General features: G+C 34.6%; 2 protein-coding genes across 3 annotated transcripts; both read left to right on the forward strand.

The window, feature by feature from the left end:
- The first annotated feature begins 3,698 nt into the window (after window positions 1-3,698).
- Window positions 3,699-11,005, forward strand: LOC113695126 (serine carboxypeptidase II-2). Of its 2 annotated transcripts, none has more exons than XM_027214105.2 (10): window positions 3,699-4,203; window positions 4,533-4,640; window positions 5,012-5,107; window positions 5,190-5,282; window positions 6,486-6,571; window positions 6,650-6,913; window positions 7,525-7,655; window positions 9,295-9,390; window positions 10,381-10,486; window positions 10,692-11,005. In XM_027214105.2, exons 1-10 carry the CDS (start codon window positions 3,930-3,932, stop codon window positions 10,872-10,874), a joined length of 1,437 nt encoding a protein of 478 aa, XP_027069906.1. In that variant the 5' UTR covers window positions 3,699-3,929; the 3' UTR covers window positions 10,875-11,005. The 2 variants fall into 2 exon arrangements, with proteins under 2 accessions (XP_027069906.1, XP_027069905.1); XM_027214104.2 differs by having other exon boundaries at window positions 3,700-4,203; window positions 7,522-7,655.
- An 833-nt stretch (window positions 11,006-11,838) lies between these two features.
- LOC113694776 (pentatricopeptide repeat-containing protein At4g30825, chloroplastic) lies at window positions 11,839-15,278 on the forward strand. Its single transcript, XM_027213639.2, has 2 exons — window positions 11,839-11,952; window positions 12,088-15,278. The coding sequence occupies exon 2, from the start codon at window positions 12,121-12,123 to the stop codon at window positions 14,947-14,949; it is 2,829 nt and encodes a 942-aa protein (XP_027069440.1). The 5' UTR covers window positions 11,839-11,952; window positions 12,088-12,120; the 3' UTR covers window positions 14,950-15,278.
- The last annotated feature ends 5,692 nt before the right edge of the window (window positions 15,279-20,970 follow it).

Genomic DNA, 20,970 nt, shown 5'->3' on the forward strand with positions numbered 1-20,970 from the left:
GGATCTTCATTTAAATGTGTGTACGACTTTATCACTTGCTTAATTTTTCTTTGATAACTAAACATTTTTTAATAAAAATTTTGTGTTTTTATTATACATTTAATCCTTTTAACTTTTAAATTGACAATATTTGAGTAGTTAGAAAATGACTTTGTTCTTTAAACAATAAAATAAAATAATGAAAAAACAATGCTATATTTTTTAAAACAAGTGATATAATTTTTTTCATACTTGACTATATTATTTATTTATGTAAAAGTATGATAAAATAAAATTAAATCTTCTATTAATATTTATATATTCATTATATATTTTTCTAAGTATAATAATTAGTATCCAAAATCACTTTATTATATATTTTTTATGTAAATTAAAATTACTATTTTATATTTATAAATATTAAATTAATATTCACCGGTTCAACCAGTGACCCATTGATCCGGTCTCTCTATTGAATTCCTTGCTAGGTCGGATTTAATAACTATTATTAAGAAAATGAAATTACTAAAATTGTCAATTGAAGGCTACCTCAATGTGAAGCCAATATCCTTTTTTTTAACTAACAAAATATGTATTGCTCCATTCCCCTTCGTCTATAGTTGCCAACTTTTATAGGAAGCAAGAAACTTCTGATGATAATAGCATTAAAAAAGAATTCTGATGATACTTGAATTTGTGTTTTCCAAGAGAAAAAATAGAGAATAGGGATTGAGAAAAAATTCATTGATAAAATGAAGATATTTAATGATGGGCCCTCTGCTAATTTGTGTTTGGAAAAGATGTTAGCAATTTACTCCATTTTTATTACAGCAGAAAAGGCAAGAATGAAATGAAATTAGAAGTATTAGGCCGCGATATTCTGATTTTCTGTTGGATTTGGAACGTTCAATCTCCATCGTATACGTCTATTCAATCTCCATCGTATACGTCTATTGATTTGGAACATTCAATCTCCATCGTATTCCAAGAGCGATCCAATGAATTCAGATTGAGGCTGCTTTTGCCCAAAAACAAATCCAGAAAGCTACTAGTTCAAAAATTATCGACCAGAAAAATGAAGGGGTGCACTGAAGTTCGATTCACGATCAGTTAAGAGGGCTTCGATCGATATGGGCAGATTCAAGTTCTGAAAACAATTTAGATAAAGAGGAAGATAATGTTAAAAGATGCACTATAATCAAGCAGATTTTATTGAATCAATTACTTTTAAAGTCAAATGAACAAATAAAAATTTGAGAACTTTGTATATAAAACTGAGATGCCTGTAGAATTCAAAGAGACAAATTAATACTACTATATAGGCTACCATATACAAAAAGCTAAACTACATCGTATTGCTAAAGAATGATTACCTTGTTTGGATTACGATTTTTCATAAAAAAAAATTAATGTTTTCTGTAAAAATATTTTTTAATTATATTTTATTTCAGATAAATCAAATCATTACAGTACAGTTTTTCTATAAAAATTTCAAAAATAGCAATACAAACGGAATTTTCAAAACATGCTTCAGTAGTAATAATTACCATAATGATGAAGTTTGTCCAATGGTACTCCCCAATTGTTACTCTCTTTTTTTTTTTGCACCCTCTTACCTCTCCCCACAATAATTTCATCTATGAGATACAAAATTCGAACTTAAACCTGATAATTGGGAGAGCTTCAAGAGCCTTCCCTTGGCCATCTAGCCAACCCCAATGGTTTCTCCATTTGTTACTTCAAACTTCTACGAGTTATTTTTATTTTTACTTGAGTACCTTTAGGATGAAATAAAATAAATTATTTTCTTAAAAAAAAAGTACCTTAAAGAAATGAGTTCAATAATCTTGTAGCAGCACTTGTCATTTTCAAATTCAGCCTCTTATCTTCTCTAAAACTTGTTAAAATAAACTTATCCAAGAATTTGGATGGGATACCAATAGAGGGTTCCAAAGTAGAAGCTTCAAGCTCTCACAGTCAAAGTTTTTTTTTTGGCAAATACTATTAGACTTGTTAAATTCCAAAGAGCGATGATCATATAATTACGAGTCATGGACTCAAGGGGTGACAAAAAGAGATTAATCAACTTTTCTAATTTTTCACTTTAGAGATCAAATGATATATACATTTTATATGCTTTTCTTTTTTTTTTGGGTAAATAATAGAATATATGTGCTATAAAAGATCAGCTGAAATATGAAAAAGAAATTTCTCGACAACAGCGATAACCGAAACTATGATATGGCCTTTTGTTGATAGATAAAAGTGATTTCAATGGAGAAAACGAAGTGATTTTGAATTTTGTAAATCCAAGAAGTTATTTGTCATCTTTGTAAAGATAGCATTTGTTGGTATAATATTTAGAATGTACTACCATTTTATTAAAAAATGTACCTTGTAATTAAAAGATTGTCGAAGAACAACTAGAAGAATCTTTTGTAGAAATTTTCCAAAATACTCGCAAACAAAAGAATCTTTTTTTATGATAAGTGTGATTTCTATGGTCAAAATAAGTTGATATGATAAATTAAATTCAAAACGTTTTCAAATATTACTACATGCTTGACTTCTTTTTTCATTCATTTGTTATTTTTGAAGAATTTCATATCTTAATAGGTCTATTTAGATATGGATTTTTTTTTACAAATATTATTTAGCTTACATTATAGACACGTTTAATCTTAATAAATTTTTTATTTTACATACATCATATTACAAAAATATTACAGTATTATTTTGAATAAATTTTTCAAGATTATCCTGAATAAATTTTTCAAGTGATCTCCAATCCAAACATATACAATATTCTCCATAAGAAGCTTAACGTACTATATTCTGATGTATTTGCTTTTTAATCATTAAGATAATCTAAGCTCGACATTATTGTTGAACTTGAACGTAGACGCTTACGTAATATTATATGATATCTAGGCGACTTAAAAGTACAAAACATCAACATGTTTGATTCTCGTGTCCTAATTGGGCTGTAGTTCTTTAGATTGTTCGTTACAGCCAAACTATTGACGATAGCTCTGACCACGTACTGAACTGCCCCATTTCCAATTGGCAAAATTACCAATTTGGTCCCTGATAAAAAAAAGCTTTTTTTAGTCTCTTACATTTAAAGTTAGTTAAAATAGTTACTCAATATAAAAATTTTGCTCATTTGTTCCCAAAGATCATTTTTACTTAGTTTTTTAGTCAAAGAATGTATGTCTACCTCAGGTGCCTATAATTATTAAGGCAAAATGGAACACTCGATTTCTACTTCGGTTGTAGATACAACCAACTTAGTTTTAAGAATATGTTTGAAAGAAATAATAGAAAAAGCACTTTAACAGGTATAATATTAGTTGTATGTCACCATTGATAAATATCAAAATAGGTGATATTTATTAAATTAAGAACATCCTCTCGAGTAAAAACTTCCACAACCAATCGATTGAAATGAGGATCCCAAATTGCATGAGCAATAAGCCTTACATATAAAGAGTTTGGTGGATGAAAATTGAGGGAAATGAGAGATTATGTGTTTTTTTTTTTTGGTTAAAGGGAAACAAATTTTGGCCTTGAAATTATGAACATGTGAGGTAGTATTGCCTTTTTGGGTAGAAAATTGAACAAAAATGAGCTTTGGGACCAAACGCGCAAAAGTTTTATAGTTGAGAGACAAATCATGTGAGTACTATCTTTAGGACCAAACGCTATCTTGACCGATTTTAAATATGAGGATCTGAAAACGTTTCTCTCGGAAATGTGAGGGGACCTTCGTATCAACTCTCATTTGAGTGGGAGTTGATATGGAATGTATCCCATTTGAGTTGATGCAAGTCACTATCAATCCCAAATAGTGCCTATCTACGTCCTTCTAATTACAATTTATATCAGCCCCTTCTCCAGTAGCCCCTCCTCTCAAAAATCAACCTGGGAACCGAGGAGGACCCAGAAAGATGGCAACTTTGAACTGGGTTCTCGTTATTTTGATCAGTACATTGCTTATTGATCTCACCAATTGCAGCAGCGGTGGATTTTCTGCAGACCCATATGGCCAGCAACAGTTGGACAGAGTTTTGCACCTTCCTGGCCAAAATTTTAATGTGAGTTTTGCTCACTATGCTGGATTTGTTACGGTCAATGAGGAAGCTGGGAGGGCTTTATTTTACTGGTTTTTCGAGGCTGCTGAAGACCCTGCATCCAAGCCTCTTGTTCTTTGGCTCAATGGAGGTCTATTCTTCCTTTCTGATTCGCCTTAGCATTTTTAGTTTTTAGTTTCTTTAGTTATTATGGTTTGATGGCTGATTTGTGTAATGTATCTGACTAGTCCACTTTAGGGTCATTTCTTGATGCTTGGGAGTCGTGTAGTTAGTCAAAATTCTCAATAAAGATGGTATCTTTTCAGGTTGATTGTTCAATTTTTAGCTGTTCAATGGGCTCTTTGACAAGTTAATTTTACTTACTGTTTATTTGTGTTGATGTTGCAGGATTTGTAGTTTCAAAATTTCAAGGGCCATATTTGAAAGAATATTGTGTTTGACCTCATGGTTATCTTTCAGGGCCTGGATGTTCATCAATTGCTTATGGGGTGGCTGAGGAGATTGGCCCTTTTCATGTTGAGAAAGATGGGAAACATCTTTATCTGAACCCTTACTCTTGGAACCAAGGTATATAATCTGCCAGGTTTATATTTACTTGTGCTTCAATTGCTGTAAAAGTACTACAAATTTGTAGTTAAGCGTTGCATTGCTATGATTTTTTTCTTTGCATTTGGATAAGCTGCTACATGGCAGGCAAGATTAAGTTATACATTTCTAAAAAAAATAATAATAATAATTTTTATCAGCTTTATCTGTGGATAAGTGTGGTTGAAAGGGGGAACTACTGATGACTCTAAACAGTATACTGGTGTATTCTTCTCTAGATGGAAGAATTAATGATTTAAAAACTGGACATTAGTCTATCAAATTCTGCTAGATTTCTTTTTCAATCACAAAACACATCTGGTTGGTGGATTAATTATACTGGTGTTTTGCAGCTGCAAATATGTTATTTCTGGACTCTCCGGTTGGAGTTGGATATTCCTACTCAAATACTCCCTCAGATCATCTAAACAATGGGGATTTAAGGACTGGTATATCTTTGATCTTGGTTTTACATGCTACTTTGTTGCCATAATTAGAGAGTACCTCACTTTTAACTATTCCAACTTGCAGCTGCTGACTCCCATGCATTTTTGTTGAAATGGTTTGACCGTTTTCCTCAGTATAAAGGAAGGGACTTCTATATCTCTGGCGAGAGCTATGCAGGTAGATAAATGAGCATTGTCCTTTAATCCAGAACTTAAGCTATTATGGTGGTTTGTGCTCACTGTATCATCAATATAATATATGTAAGGGTAATATCAAGCCTTCTACTTCCCCCTTTCCCCATGTAAGGCTCAGAGTATCCCTTAATCCAAAAATGTTTGTAATCATAACATCAGGAAAAAAATCTATACTGAAAGTTTCATAGAGCAAAGAGGTGACGAATGAAAACAACCATTGTTCAGTAGAAGTTAACTAACTTGCAATGTTCAACTTGTGGTCCTGACAGTATGTGCCCATTCAGATACAGCATAAGGAACATAGAAGTTAAAAAAGTATCTATAAGTTATCTCTAAGAACACGTTGTTGGGGGTAAACTGATTGAGATAAAACAAAACACCTTGTGATCAGTTCATTTTGAACCGCGTTAGTGTCAAAACATTTACTTTCTTATAAGTTTTCCATATTTTTCAAGGCCAGCTATTCTGTACCTTATGAGGGGATGTTGATCCTAATTGCAGTTGACAGCTGTAAACGTAGCCGTTGCCTTTTATTCACCGTTTTGCAATCATTGCTTTTTTGTAGTTTCCAAAGCCTAAAACATGCCCTCAAACATTCTTTTGAATAGGCAGAAAATTGCTTATGTATGTTCTGGCTTCAAAAAGTTTTGTTATGTAGAAAATTGACCTTGAGATAAACATCTGAAAAGGAAAGAAAGATCAAAATGATCCTAAAAGCTTTAGCGTGTAGGGTTTATCACATTTGTTAATGTTTTTTTTTTCTACAGCACTATGCATAAGACAGATGACTCTGGCTCCTCTTTTTTTTATGCCTTTTTCATCAACCTTTCCTCTTCTTTTGATATTTCTGAGTTTTTCTGAGCTTTACTATTTTGGATTTTTTTTTTTTGGAACTCAATGAAGTTATTTGCTTTCTGTGCATTTGTAAGGTGGATATAATTGTCTCAATGACATAGAACTCTGAGAGCTCTACATATCTTTCTGCATCTGGATCTAATTGCAACTGATATTGATATTCTTCTTACATGGGAAAGTGACATTTTTCTGGGCTATCTAAGAGCAATGGTAGCTGCTTTAGATTCATAGGGCTCCAGTAAATTGTCAAAACTTGTTGATTGATGGCCGATTAGTTTTAGAATATCTGTGCTGGAGTATGTTCCTCAAATTATTTATGTCTACTATTCAGGACATTACGTTCCTCAATTAAGTCAAGCTGTAGTGAGGCACAACTCCGCAACAAAGGATAAAACAATTAATTTCAAGGGTTTCATGGTATGGATTTGACCTTGTAATATTATAAGAAAAGGTACATCATGAATGCAGTAATGATTTTTACTTGTATCGATGCAGGTTGGAAATGCTTTATTTGATGACTTTCATGACCACCTGGGACTTTTCCAATTTTTGTGGTCAGCTGGAATGATATCTGACCAGACATTCAAGAAGCTAAACATTTTTTGTGACTTAGATTCATTTATACTTCCCAAAGAGTCATGTGGTAAGATTCTTGACATTGCCGACAAAGAAATTGGAAACATCGATCAATACAGTGTCTTCACTCCTGCTTGCACAGCCAACTTTAGTGTGATGAATCAGTTTCTGAAGAGGAGGAATGTGAGTACATACATCTAGTGAATTGATCTCTCATTATGTAAATTTAATAATTTTCATGTTCAGGTTTTAATTGGAAACAAATGCCATTGGATTGAAATATTTTCGTCTATTCTGGTGGTACAAGTAGGTAGATCTAGCTGGAGATTCTGCATGCATGAATTCATTGTCATGGCTTCCAACCTTAAAAAGGAAAAGGATTTTGCTGGAAAATATGGAATTTGTTCAATGATCCTGCCAAAGTGCACCTCCTATTCAAATCCATCCATGGGATTGAATGTAGCTTTTCTTTTTAGCTCATGTAAAAACATAATTATTGTGACAGGCCTTTTCTGATTTGAGCAGAAGCTCCTATAACAGTAATGCTCAAATCTTTCTTTGACCTTTCATACTTTTTTTTTGTTAATCTTCTAAGTCGGTAAGTAAGACATAGTAAGCTGCATGTTGAAGAAACTTTATGGTGGCTTGTTTGTAATCTGCTTCAGTAGTACTATGGAGTCATGATAGAATCTCTAGTTTGAAAACTTGTAGGCGAGAGAAAGCTCAAATTGGTTGCATTTTATTCACAATATTTCTTTTTGGTTCACTCATGAGATGTAATGTCATGTCAGAAGGTTGGACATTTAAGAAAGGCATATGATCCGTGTACAGAGCAGCATTCAACAGTTTACTTTAATCTTCCCAAGGTTCAACACGCGCTTCATGTTTACAACAGAAGCAATTCATTCAAATGGGTAACTTGCAGGTAATTTCATGATTTAGGTTAGGACATCTCGGCAGTGAAGGAGTGAAATTTATATTTTCCTTTCTCCTTCCAACACCTAGTCTGCTTTGTTGATATTGAGAGATATTGAGAACTTTTTCATCATGAAGCAGAATTCCTATTCTGACATGTTTTAGTACTTTGTTGACCTGTGGCTGCAAGTTTTCTTAACTAATTCTTCATGTACTTCTATCACTGTGAGAACCACTTATGACTAGTAGGTTGCTGTTAAACACTTCAATCTGGAAAAGTTTTAAAAATTCACTTCAATCTTAAACTGTGGAAGCACTTTCCAAAAGAAATGATAAAACTTGAGTAGGATGGGTTGTTATAAACTTGAGTAGGATGGGTTGTTATTTAAATGCTTTTGGTAATATCATCCTTTCTCTGTGTTCCAAATGCACTGCACTACATCTGGGGAAGGAATGCCTCTTAGGGGCTTTGATCTTCTCTGCCAGTAAGAAACAATTTTTAATGTGTTTGAGAATTGCTTACGTGGAAATGTGCTATGTCTTGGGATAGCTCGGGATATTAACCAGTTAAATGAACATTTATTCAACAGCACATATTGCTAATGTTTCTAATCCATGTCAAATATATGTTCATCAAGCATCCTTTGGCTTGGAAAAACCATAATTAGGTGGTAATATCTTGTAAGAAACAGTTTATGCTAATTTATTGTAAAAAGCTGGTCGAGATAAGTTCATGTATATGTAAATAATCATACACTGAGGTTGAAGAACCATAATTACTATGTGCAATATTTTGTTAGTATTATGCATCTGAATGAACCTGATGCATATAGTACTACATAAAATAGGTTACTACCATTATGAAAATTGGCATCTATACTATGAAAAACAGACACAATGAGTTGGAAAAGGCTTCCTGTGCACTCGTCAGAGGTAGCTTATTTTCCCGAATTCATAGTTAATAGTCACTCAGGTTAGAGATCTTTAATGAAGAAAATAACTTTCCTTTGACAAATTGTTTCACTTCCTTGATGCCATTGCATATTTGTCACATGATTGATCAGAGTGCTGATCACTGTGTCAGTAGCTGGACTGGTAATTCAGAAAGCAAAGTTCATCTAGGAAGACCATTAAGCAGCTACTAGTTTGTATTTGACCTCCATCTTTCCAATTTCAGTACTTATTATTCCAATTAGTTTCTATGACTTTTTTCTTTTGCTTCAGATGTATGCTTAGAACATCAGGGTGTAGAGATATCTGCAAATAGCTTTCATACAAGTTAATGAAGCTTGCTCAAAATAGCTTTGCCCTCAATCTCAGTTGAAATAAAAGATCTGTTGACCTGAGAGACAAAATTTAATACGATTATTTTATTTCATTCATCTTGCTAATAAGCTCGAAATCATCAGTGCAATAGCAGTATGACATTCCAGTTATTATGTGCTCAGACTATGGAAAGTACCCGGTGCTTACAAGGAGTAATAGGCTATGACAGCACCTGTCTAGTAATCTTTCATTGAACATTTATTCTATATTCAACAACTAAAATACTTTATATCTGCTAATGTCACCCAAATTTGACAGTTATTTTCTATTTTATTCTGGGTATTGTGCTCTAAATGTTTGTTCAATCTATTACATTTTTGTAGTGATGATGTGTACAATAACTGGAAGGATTCTCCTCGGTCAGTGCTGAACATCTATCATGAGCTTCTAAATGCTGGAATTCGAATATGGGTCTTCAGGTTTATCTCCAAACTCAGCTCAATTTTGCAATCAATCATTAATTTGGTCATTGGAGCCCAGATGGTAGTACTGCTCAGTCAGATACAAGTGATATACCTGACTTCATAGAAAACTCAAAGGTTTATTTTGTTCTGCCTTGGAGGTTTATGTTAGTGCAAGTTTATTTTATAAATCGAAAAGGGTCAGAGCCATTCTTTCTAGAATTGTGAAGCCTCAGGAGGCAGAAGCATAATTGTGTAATTTTGCAACAAAAAATGAGAAGTAATTATCATTTGAAGCGTGCACTAAGATGTGTTAGTGAATAACAACCAACTGAAAGCTCTCTCAAAAGGAGCGCAAAAGAATGGCAATCTCTCTCTCTCTCTCTACTAAAAGGGCAATGATTTCTTTAGCATTTTGTTCCTACGTATAATGGTAGTTTTGGGCTACTGCATTAAAATCAAACTTAAACAGCTCCATCTCATATGCCTTGTCATGTCCTGAGCTAGATTTTTTATGCCCGTTCTAGCTTTCATCTGCTTTTCTAAAATTCCGTGGGAAAAGTGGTTCTGTGCATCACCTTTCCAAGCTCTCCTGACTCTGGAATTTTTTCTGTGGTGTAAAGTTGCAGTTTGTTATATCTGTAGTTATGCTTGCTTTGGTTCTCTGAAGTTTCATATTGGAATTTCTTTTTATCAAAGAAAGAGTTTGCAGATACAGTTGAATCAGAAATATATTGATTGCTAAAAGAAAGTTTTTTTGTACTAGATATCTTCCCTCGTGAATTCTGCTGTTTCTCTCTTCATTCATCTACCAGATAATGACGGCGGCTTGCTACTATGATACACCTTATGCATAAACTTTCTTGAATACAAGTTTACTGATGTTAGAGGACTAAGTTTCAACAGTAGGATGTCCCGTCTTTTAGATTATTAATCATCTGCATTTACAAAACATCATCCATTCTTTCTTGAGCTCAGGTGGTTCTTACTCTACCCTTTTCATGACAGTGGCGATACAGATGCCGTACTGCCGGTTACATCTACTCGCTATAGTATAGATGCTCTGAAGCTGCGAACAGTTGGTCCATGGCGTCCTTGGTATGATGATGGACAGGTAATTTGCTGGCCCATTTTTTATGTTTAATCTCACATATTTTATCCTTACCCCTTTAGCTTCATCCATTTCTCTCTGCAAATTTTGTCAACATATGAGCCTTTTAGCTAGGTACCTGCTTTTTTATCTGATATTATTGATTTCGTTTAACAAAGAAATGTAATAATCATTGTTTGGTAATTTGTGTATTTAATGTATTACATAGGTTGGAGGATGGACACAGCAATATGAAGGGCTAAACTTTGTTACCGTGAGAGGAGCAGGACATGAAGTTCCCTTGCATAGGCCAAAACAAGCTCTCACACTGTTCAAGTCTTTCATATCTGGAAACTCATTACCACAACTAGAACAAATTAGTGATTCTTACCATCACCCAATGTCTGTTTAACTGAGCTGATAAAGAGCGATGTATTGATGCGATAAACTGTTGTTGTAGCTGCAATAATGTTGTATTTACCTGTAACACCAACTATGGGGTTCAGGGGATCTGAAGCACTGAAGTATGTTTGGATTCCTTCAGTGACCGCCTCAATTTTACTTTCACCTTGTTCTGTGGCAGAAAGATTCTAACATTTGCTAAATTCAGATTTAATCAACTAGTGATGTGCTTCAGTACTAGTGATATTAATCAATTGATTCTTGATACAAAGATAATTCAAATATTCATGAATAAATTGATTATAATTATCAACAAACTCTAATGACCAATCTTTTCTTAATTTGTCGATCGTTAACAATTTTTCTAATTAGAAAACAGCTCTAGGTACAATTATAAGATTTAATCTTTTAACAGTATTAAATATTAGAAAACTCTAATTCTAATCAATAAATATGTTACGAGGATTTACTTTTTCCTACAGAAATAAGATGATTAGACTAGTTAAATTGAATATCTAAATGCAAGACTTCAACATCAATTAGATTAAAAAAAAACATATGACAAATTAAATAACCGTTACAAAACTTAATGTTTAATTAATTTTACAAGACACATCAAACCTATAACTGCTAAATGCAAAAGATGATCAAGTTAGTCAAGAAAAAATCATTAAAAACTAATTCAAACTACACTGATACATCAAATTACACTCAAAGTTGCAGACCAATATCAAAATCGTTAAACATTTAAACTGTAGTGGGATGGAGTAATATTTCGTTGGTTTAGACTATCTTATACCCTTGCTGCTAAATCAATAGTTTTTCCAAGAAAAAAAAGAGTTATTACTTATTACTTTTACTTTTCTATAGTTTAAAAAGAAAGAAAATAAAAAACTTTGGCCAAGTTTCAGCATTTTCTGAAGTGAAATAGTGAAACTGTTATGGCATGTCTCTTTTCTGTCTCAGCCCACACATACAAATTTAGGAAATCCCAAAAAATCCAAAAGCAAAAGGTTCCTTTTGGTCCACTGCTGTACTATCTGCAATCATCCAAACTCCAATTCTTCCCTCCCACCTCACCCCAAAAGGTACGTTCTTTATCCCATTTTCTCTTCTTCCATTGCATTGCCATAGGATAACTCACTCAAGTTTACCATTCCTTCGATCACAATCTCGGCCTGATTTTGCTCTGCATTTTTCATATGATTCAATGAGTTAAGCAGGGCATTTCTTGAGAGGCCACTGAACTGAACTTCATGGCCTCTTTCAAGCTCACAATATCACTGGAAAATCCTTCATATGAAAAACACAAGTTGACAGTGTATTCTGTCCGAATTGTTGATCCCTTTTCGATTTCCTTGTTTCCTGGATGCTTGCATATATCTGGATCATGTGTAAGCAAGCCCTTTTGCAAGGTGCAGCCCATTAAGGTTTCTCAGATGGATACTGAGGTTTTGGATACTTGTGATTCAAATTTGGTTGATGATTTGGTTTTCGAGTCAAATGATGATGTGGATTCCGAGAGTGTAGATTCTAGCAGAGGGAATTTTGATGGGAATTTTAGGAAGGGTGGGTTTAATGTTTGGAAAAGATTTAGGGGTGTAAAGAGAGTGAAGAAAGATTCAAACTTGAGGTCAAATTTGTGGAAGGGGGTTAATAAGGCGAAAGGTGGAGAGAAGGCTATGAAAACTGACAGGAAAGATATTATGGATCGTAGTTTATCGGATAATAAACTGGCATTGGATTTTGATATTGGTAATTTGGAGTGTGATTTGAGCTTGAAGCGTTGTAATGGAATCTTGAAGCAGCTGGAAAATAGTAGTAGTGACAGTAAAGCTTTGAGTTTTTTTGAGTGGATGAGAGAAAATGGGAAGTTGAAGAAGAATTTGACAGCGTATAATTTAATTTTTAGAGTGCTAGGGAGGAGAGAGGACTGGGATGTGGCAGAGGACATGATTAGAGAGATTGCTGATTCAGGGTGTGAGATCGAATATCAAATTTTTAACACTCTGATTTATGCTTGTTACAAGCGGGGGCTTGTGGATTTGGGAGCAAAGTGGTTTAACAGGATGTTGGAACATGCGGTCAGGCCTAATATTGCTACTTTTGGAATGCTTATGAGTCTTTATCAGAAGGGTTGGAGAGTTGAGGAGGCAGAGTTTGCGTTTTCTAAGATGAGGGAGCTTAATATTGTATGTCACTCAGCATACTCAGCTATGATCACTATATACACACGCATGGGCTTGTATGATAAGGCAGAAGATGTTATTTCACTCTTGAGAGCAGATAAAGTAACCTTAAATCTGGAGAATTGGTTGGTTATGCTTAATGCTTACAGCCAACAAGGCAAGCTAGATGAGGCTGAGAGGGTCTTGCTTTCTATGCAGAATGCTGGTTTTACTCCAAACATCATTGCTTACAACACACTAATTACTGGTTACGGGAAAGTTTCAAACATGAATGCTGCAGAGCGTTTGTTTCATGACCTTGAAAATGTCGGGTTGAAGCCCGATGAAACGACTTACAGGTCCATGATTGAAGGATGGGGGAGGACAAATAATTACAAGGAAGCCAAGCGGTTCTATATGGAACTTAAAAGGTTGGAACTTATGCCGAACTCATCAAATTTGTTCACAATGATAAACTTGCAGGCTAAACATCAAGATGAAGAGGGCATCCTGAGAACTATCGATGACATGATGATGATTGGTTGCCAGAAGTCCTCTGTCCTTGGTATAGTTTTGCAAGCTTATGAGAAGGCTGAAAGAATCGCAAAAGTGCCTCATATTCTAAAAGGTTCTCTCTATGACCACATTCTGCAAAATCAGACATGTTGCTCAATTCTGGTCATGGCTTATGTAAAAAACTGCTTGATAAGTGAAGCTTTGAAAGTGCTAAAGGAGAAGCAGTGGCAGGATTCTCTATCTGAGGACAACCTGTACCATTTGCTTATCTGTTCTTGCAAAGAATTGGGTCATCTAGAGAATGCCAAAAAGATCTTTGCTTTCATGCCCAAATCTGATGACAAGCCTAACTTGCACATAATCTGTACAATGATAGACATTTTCAGCACAATGAGTCAATTCAGTGAAGCTGAAAGCCTTTATATCAAGATAAAAAAATCAGGCATTTCCTTGGACATGATAACTTTCAGTGTTGTAGTCAGAATGTATGTGAAATCTGGCTGTTTAGAGAAGGCATGCATAGTTCTCGATGCAATGGACAAACAGACGAACATTGTTCCAGATGTTTATCTGCTTAGAGATATGTTCCGAATTTATCAACAGTGTGGTATGCTCGATAAATTGCAAGGTCTTTACTACAAAACCTTGAAAAGTGGAATCATATGGGATCAGGAATTGTACAACTGTGTGTTAAACTGCTGTGCTCGTGCTTTGCCAGTTGATGAACTCTCAAAAGTTCTTGATGAGATGCTTCGACATGGGTTTGCTCCTAATACTGTCACTTTTAATGTGATGCTTGATGTTTATGGAAAATCTGGGCTTTTCAAGAGGGCAAGGAAAGTATTTTGGCTGGCTAAAAAGCGAGGTCTAATTGATGCTATCTCTTACAATACAATGATAGCTGCATATGGGCAGCATAAGGACTTGAAGAATATGTCATCTACTGTGAAAAAAATGCAATTTAATGGCTTTTCAGTTTCCCTTGAAGCCTATAACTGTATGTTGGATGCCTATGGGAAAGAAGGTGAAATGGAGAAATTCAGAAATGTCTTGCAGAGAATGAAGGAATCTAGCTGTGTTTCAGATTCCTACACATACAATATAATGATTAATATATATGGAGAGCAAGGATGGATTGAAGAAGTGTCTGGCATTCTGATGGAACTGAAACAATTTGCACTTGGGCTTGATTTATGCGGTTATAACACATTAATAAAAGCATATGGAATTGCAGGAATGGTTGAAGAGGCTGTTGCTTTGGTTAAAGAGATGAGAGAAAATGGTATAAAACCTGACCTAATAACCTATTATAATCTGATCAATGCACTGCAAAAGAACGATATGTTTCTAGAAGCTGTCAAGTGGTCCTTGTGGATGAAGCAGACAGGACTATCTAATTAAGGAGGCAAATGGACACTACTCACTGTGGTTGCTCTATCTCTTCTCTTATTCTCTTCTGCTAAGAAAACCTAAGCTGTGATATAACACTGAAATTTGTTGTAAGTAGGCATGCCATATACACATTTTCTTCGTACCATATGTAGTTTTTTTTTTAGTCCTCTTATTTGTTGTAAAGTCATCACAAAGTTTCCTTTATCCTTTAATGTTTGCTTCTTTTATGCCTTTTCTATGATGCCATGAACCTTCTGAAATAACATTCAACTTTGGTAGATAAGTTGAAGTGCATATTGGAAATGCTAAGCTGTAGAATTGATGTTTGGATTCTGCTATTTTTCAGCCATTCCTTGCCTAGGGCTACAAACATGCAAAGACATCTACAGAAGTATCAATAGGTTCCAAAACTTTTAATTAAAAGTGCTGAAAGAGTTTATGTTAGATGCAGGAAGGGTCCCCTACCCTTTGGCGCCTCAGTGTCAAATAAATATAATTCCACCCTAGCTGATTATGTTACATGTTTATACTTGAATGCAGATAGCTTTTGTACTTTAATTCTTATGAGTGGAGGCATAGTTATTTAATTGCCTGCTTCTCCTCTCGTGATCATGCACAACATGACTGCAATTTATTTTCTGCTATTCTTGTGAGCTTCCTGTTCAAGGCCAATAATTTCTTTGAGGATGTTTATTTATAATGATGTAGTAGGATACGGAGTGGATTTTTCCTGCACAAAGTTATGTGATGTAATGAATATACTAACTCTGAATAGTCACGATTTGTTTTCGATTACTGACCAAGGGGAGAGAAATAAATTATAAATGGGATATTTATGAAGGATACATGGCAAGATGATAGAAGATGGGATAGAATAGGAAGTGGGACAAAAGATCCATGGCAAAAATGCCCCATTATCGATGTTGAAATTCATTCGCAATTTGAACTTGTAGGCTAAAATGATCTTAGGATGCATGAAAAGTTTATACTCCCGAGGAAGAACTTAGAGTAGTGTAAGAATCATGGTAGCAATCACTTATGATGAGAGGATTCATGTTTCTGGATAAGTTACCAACAGATTTGCCTCCTATGTCTACATTATCTCCTTGGTTTTTTCAGAAACCACTTCCAGATATAAAGACTACACCATGCATTAAGGGACAAATGCCATCTTGAAACATGGTGTAATGCGGATGTGAAACAAAAACAAGTATCATAGAGTACCCGAAGCTCAATCTAGATAGTCAGAGATCAGATCACTAACTAGCTTTGACCCATGAACTACGTGAATATTTGTCCCTATATACAAATCATTAAGAAGTAGCCACTATCCAGGAAAGAACGACAGACTATTGTTTCTATTAGGTGTGGAAGGTGTGGAAGCAAGGCAGCTCAGCAACTTCCATGCCCTCAGAGAACCTTTCTGAGCAAAGAAGACAAACCTTCACTTCTGACTTAACACTACATTTAACATCATCTTCATCATAAACGTTTGTTCTTTTTGTGGCCTAATTTTGAGTGCTGCAATTTATTCATATTTTTAACTCACTTGTGGGCTAAAATGATCATATGATGCGTGGGGGCTTACTATTCAAGTTCTTGGAAGAACAAAAGATGGCATATCAAATCATGGCAACGACCACCTGTGATGAGAGGATTCATGTTTCTTTTTAACTTACCAATGGATTTGCCTCCTCTGTCTGAGACTTCTCCTCTCCTTGGAATTTCAGAAAGCACTTCCAGATATAAAGAGTACTACGATAAGCATTATGGGACAAGTGCCATCTTAAAACATGGATGTAAACCGAAAAGATGGAATAGAGTAACCATAGCTGAAATGAGATTGTCATGCATCAAATTATTAACTACATTTAGCCCTCAACTATCCCTATGGAAACAAAAATACTGGCTTTACTGATACTATTAGGTATTCCACTATCCGAAGTTTGAGAGAAGATAATAGAACTAATTTAGACACAAGCTGCACAGCTTGATTTATGCACATTGGACAAGAGTTAGCTACAACTAGCCACTTAAAAATACATCCCTTGTGGAAGGTGTGGGAGCGAGGCAATTCAGCAACTTCCATGCCCTCAAAGAACCTCTCCAAGCAAATAGGACAAACCTCCATTTCTGACTTATCACTATATTTGTCATCATCTTCATTTTAACTGTAAGAACGCAACTTCAAACCTGCCTGGACTTCAGATAGAGAGATTGAGGTTTTTAAACTTTAGGGAGGTCATGTGTAGAGCTGTTAAACGAACCGAGCTGTTCGGTAGCTCGGTTCGTTTCGGCTCGTTCGTGTTCGTGAAAGGCTCGTTCGAAATTTTAAACGAACCGAGTTCGAACGAATTTTTTTGTTCGATTAATAATCGAGCGAACACGAGCATGTTCGCGAGTTTTAACGAACATTCGCGAACATGCTAAACGAACGTTCGCGAACACGAACATGTTCGCGAGTTTTACCGAACGTTCGCGAACATAGACATAATTATCATTTAACAAATTTTAGGGTTAATTTTATGGCTGGACTTTTATATTTAGAGGGCAAATTTCTTTGTTTTATTTGTTGTTTTTATGTTAATGTTAGTTATATAGTTAATGAATAATAGAATTTAGTCACTTAGTGCTTTAATTATTTTTTAGAATGATTAATAATTTGCATGGCATATTTAAGGCATAAAATAATTTGGATTCGAGCATTTCGAACATGTTCGCGAACTCGAACTCGAACTCGAACACGAATTTTACTTAACGAACCGAACACGAACACAGGTTTGGAGTTCGAAAATTAATGAACGAACACGAACGTTGTTCGAACTGCTTAACGAACAGAGCTCAAACATGAGATACTCGGTTCGATTCGGTTCGTTTACAGCTCTAGTCATGTGGTATCATGTAAAAGTATAGAGAGATTATTGAGTAAAATAATTTTTTTTTTAATGAAACAGGCCCCTTTTAGATAAATAAAATCAATAAAACGGAAACCAATTGGGATTTGGTGCATGAAAAGTCATACACCATATCTCAGGTTGTCAATCAGATTTTGTGAGTTGGGTTTTGAGAGGTCTAAACTAGCTCATAAAATAAAGTAGAACTTTTGGACTTTCAGACTTAGACTACAGATTCAATGTGCAAGACTCATACTCGACTCCTAAAAAATTTAGGGCTTTAGGCTTAATTCGAGCATGACTCAAAAGTACAATTAATCCACAATTATATACTATATGCATATGATGTTTATTTTATTTTAGCATTAAATTATAAATTATAAACTAAGGTGCACAGGTTAAAGTTTTTTTTTTTGAGGGGAGGGGGCGGAGCAACTCTCACAAAATCAGGGGTACATTTATGATAATTTCAAAAAAAAAACGTTAAAAGTGCTTGACAAATTAAGGTTGTAAATCACTTGTGTAAACAAATTAAAGTGATTTTGAGTTGTGACATATGCATAAAAAATACATCATCATTATTAAACATCCAGGAGAAAAGGAAACATCCAGGATTAGAGTTTTTTTTTGCTTTTTTTTTTTTTTGTAGCACAATTTGGGTAGTTCAGAAACCAAGTTAATAAAGATTGACATGGATTATGAGCTATGGAGTCAGCATGAACTTAAATGCAAACAACACAAGCCGATCTACACATTGGACAAGAGACAGTACTAAGCAGCCATTGATAGACACGTCAAATACTCCTTCAAATTAATCAATTACTAATCAAACTCAGAGACGAACAATTGAAAATCAAATCCAAAGGGCTAAGTAAAACCACCATCAACATATAGAAACTAACAAAGATTATCTGACATATAAAAGTTAATGACATTACCCAAAAAAATTCCCTTGTGCATTTTGTCCCTAAAGCCAAATCATCAAGTAGTAATGATCATAATCCAGGAAACTAAGGAAAAAGACAGACCAATCATCCTGTTTGGTGTTCTACTATCCCGAGTTTAATACAAGATTTCCAATTGTACTGGACCAAAACTGCAGAAGTTGATCCACAAATTGGACAAAGATCAGCTCTAGCTAGGTACCCAAAGATCCATCTCCTGTGGAAGGTGTGGGGGCAAGGTAGCTTTGCAACTTCCATGCTCTCAAAGAACCTTTCTTGCCAAATAGGACAAACTTTCACTTCTGACTTATCATGACATCTTTCATCATCTTCATTATGAACATGCAACTTCAAAGTTGCCTATGCTTCTACCAAACCCTTTGCAGCTTCTGCTGGTTTGCTACTAGAAAGATCGATATCATAAAGGGTGTTCAAGAGATCTTCAATCTGCTTGACACTTATATCGCCCTTATGCTCAATGACCTTGTCAAGCTCATTAACTTTGCCCATGTCGCAATTATCTGCTGATTCCACATGTATTATCGAGTCTGGTATTGAGTTCAAGGGGAAAAACAAGCTTAGGATCCTCACTGGACAATATTTCAAGACTAAAATGAAACGTTCGATGTATTTGTGATGCTAAATCATCGGCCAATGACTTCATATTGGTGCATGAATCAAGAATGTTTCAAGATTCAAGAATTTGGCTCAACATTAAACTTTTGAAGTCAAACAAATTGACGCCTCCTGATGCATTCTTGCAAAACGAAACGGTTCCAGCCTACTTAATAGTACGAGGTTGGGGAATGGGACTAGCAAAGGCAGTAAACAGACAGATCAAGAATATGCCGCCTCTAGGCTCCGGGATCTTTGCATTCGATTTGAATACTTGAATTTTGGACTCAACCTTTTTTATCTCTGTCATACAAGCTCTCTTCGTCTCCATAAAATTTACTAGCCTGCTGTTTTTGCAACTTCTAATGTTAATGGATTCAAAATTGTATTTTTGAGGAAGGTTGCAAGTTTCCTTGGATTGATTATAAGTTCTTTTGGTTTTCTTTTGGATTGATTATAAGTTCTTTTGATTATAAGTTTGAACCCAACCGAGTCATCATCGAAACGGAGCTCTTCGTTCTGATATTGAGGCGAGATAATTCTACGATACATGGATTGCCAAGAACTCAGCCGAGAAGTCTCCAACCTGGACAGAAACGGTCGAGTCACATCGAGTCAACTTGAATCCAACCAAAAACCAATAGAAAAAACAAAAAAAAAGGACGAAATTGTTATATTAGAAAAAAGAGAAAAACAATTGTTGTATCTGACAACCCATGCACAAAAGACCAAAATACAAAGGAAATAAAGACTCAACAGTGAAATTCATCAATAATTTGCAATCCAAAACAACAATAGAACAAAAAATCAAATCAAAGAAAGCTACCACTTTACTTTTCTTTCAAAAACTGCAGCCATACAAAGTGAGAAAAAGTGAGAGAAGGAGGTGTAAAGGAAAAGATGGCCAAAACTTCAGTGGAGGAGAGGTGAAATTTGGCGAAACTTTCTTTCATGGTCGCATTATTTGGATGCTGAACTTTAGGAAAAGTGTCTGAAATTTAGGCCCAACGCTTCGAAGAGAAGAGAAAAGTTCAGAAACACTAAGAATTTGATCTATACTCGGTGAGTTCTTTTTGTAGTTGAACGTTGCTTCTATTTCCATTGTTTATATAGATAAACATTTTTCCTATCTGCATTTTCTCTTATAGAAAAGTTTGGGGTTAAAATCATGGACATCCATCTCAATTGGGTTTGGCCCGGTTGATTTATTTCTTTAAATTTTTCTATACTTATTAGTAGGTATGAATTAGAAACGTATTGGATTAATTGTGGCCCTTATGTAATGAGCCAAGGTTGAATTAATTTCGATTGTGTCCAAAATAATATTTAGGAATTTAGATTTATCTGACTAATTTGTGTTGTTGAAATTTATTGTGGGTCAAACACAAGCTTAACACTTATCTCACATATAATTCAAAGTATACAATAGATTAGTCCAAATTCATTTGATATTTAGTAAAAATAGTAAAATATCTGTTATATCTTTTAATATAAATTTTCTTACTGGTAATCAATTTTACGAGATAGCTATTAGTAGAAGTTTCATCTTTATTGACTTTTTTTAGCTATAACGGTAA

The sequence above is a fragment of the Coffea arabica genome, chromosome 6e (genome assembly GCF_036785885.1).
Source record: "Coffea arabica cultivar ET-39 chromosome 6e, Coffea Arabica ET-39 HiFi, whole genome shotgun sequence".
Taxonomy (NCBI): Eukaryota; Viridiplantae; Streptophyta; class Magnoliopsida; order Gentianales; family Rubiaceae; genus Coffea; species Coffea arabica.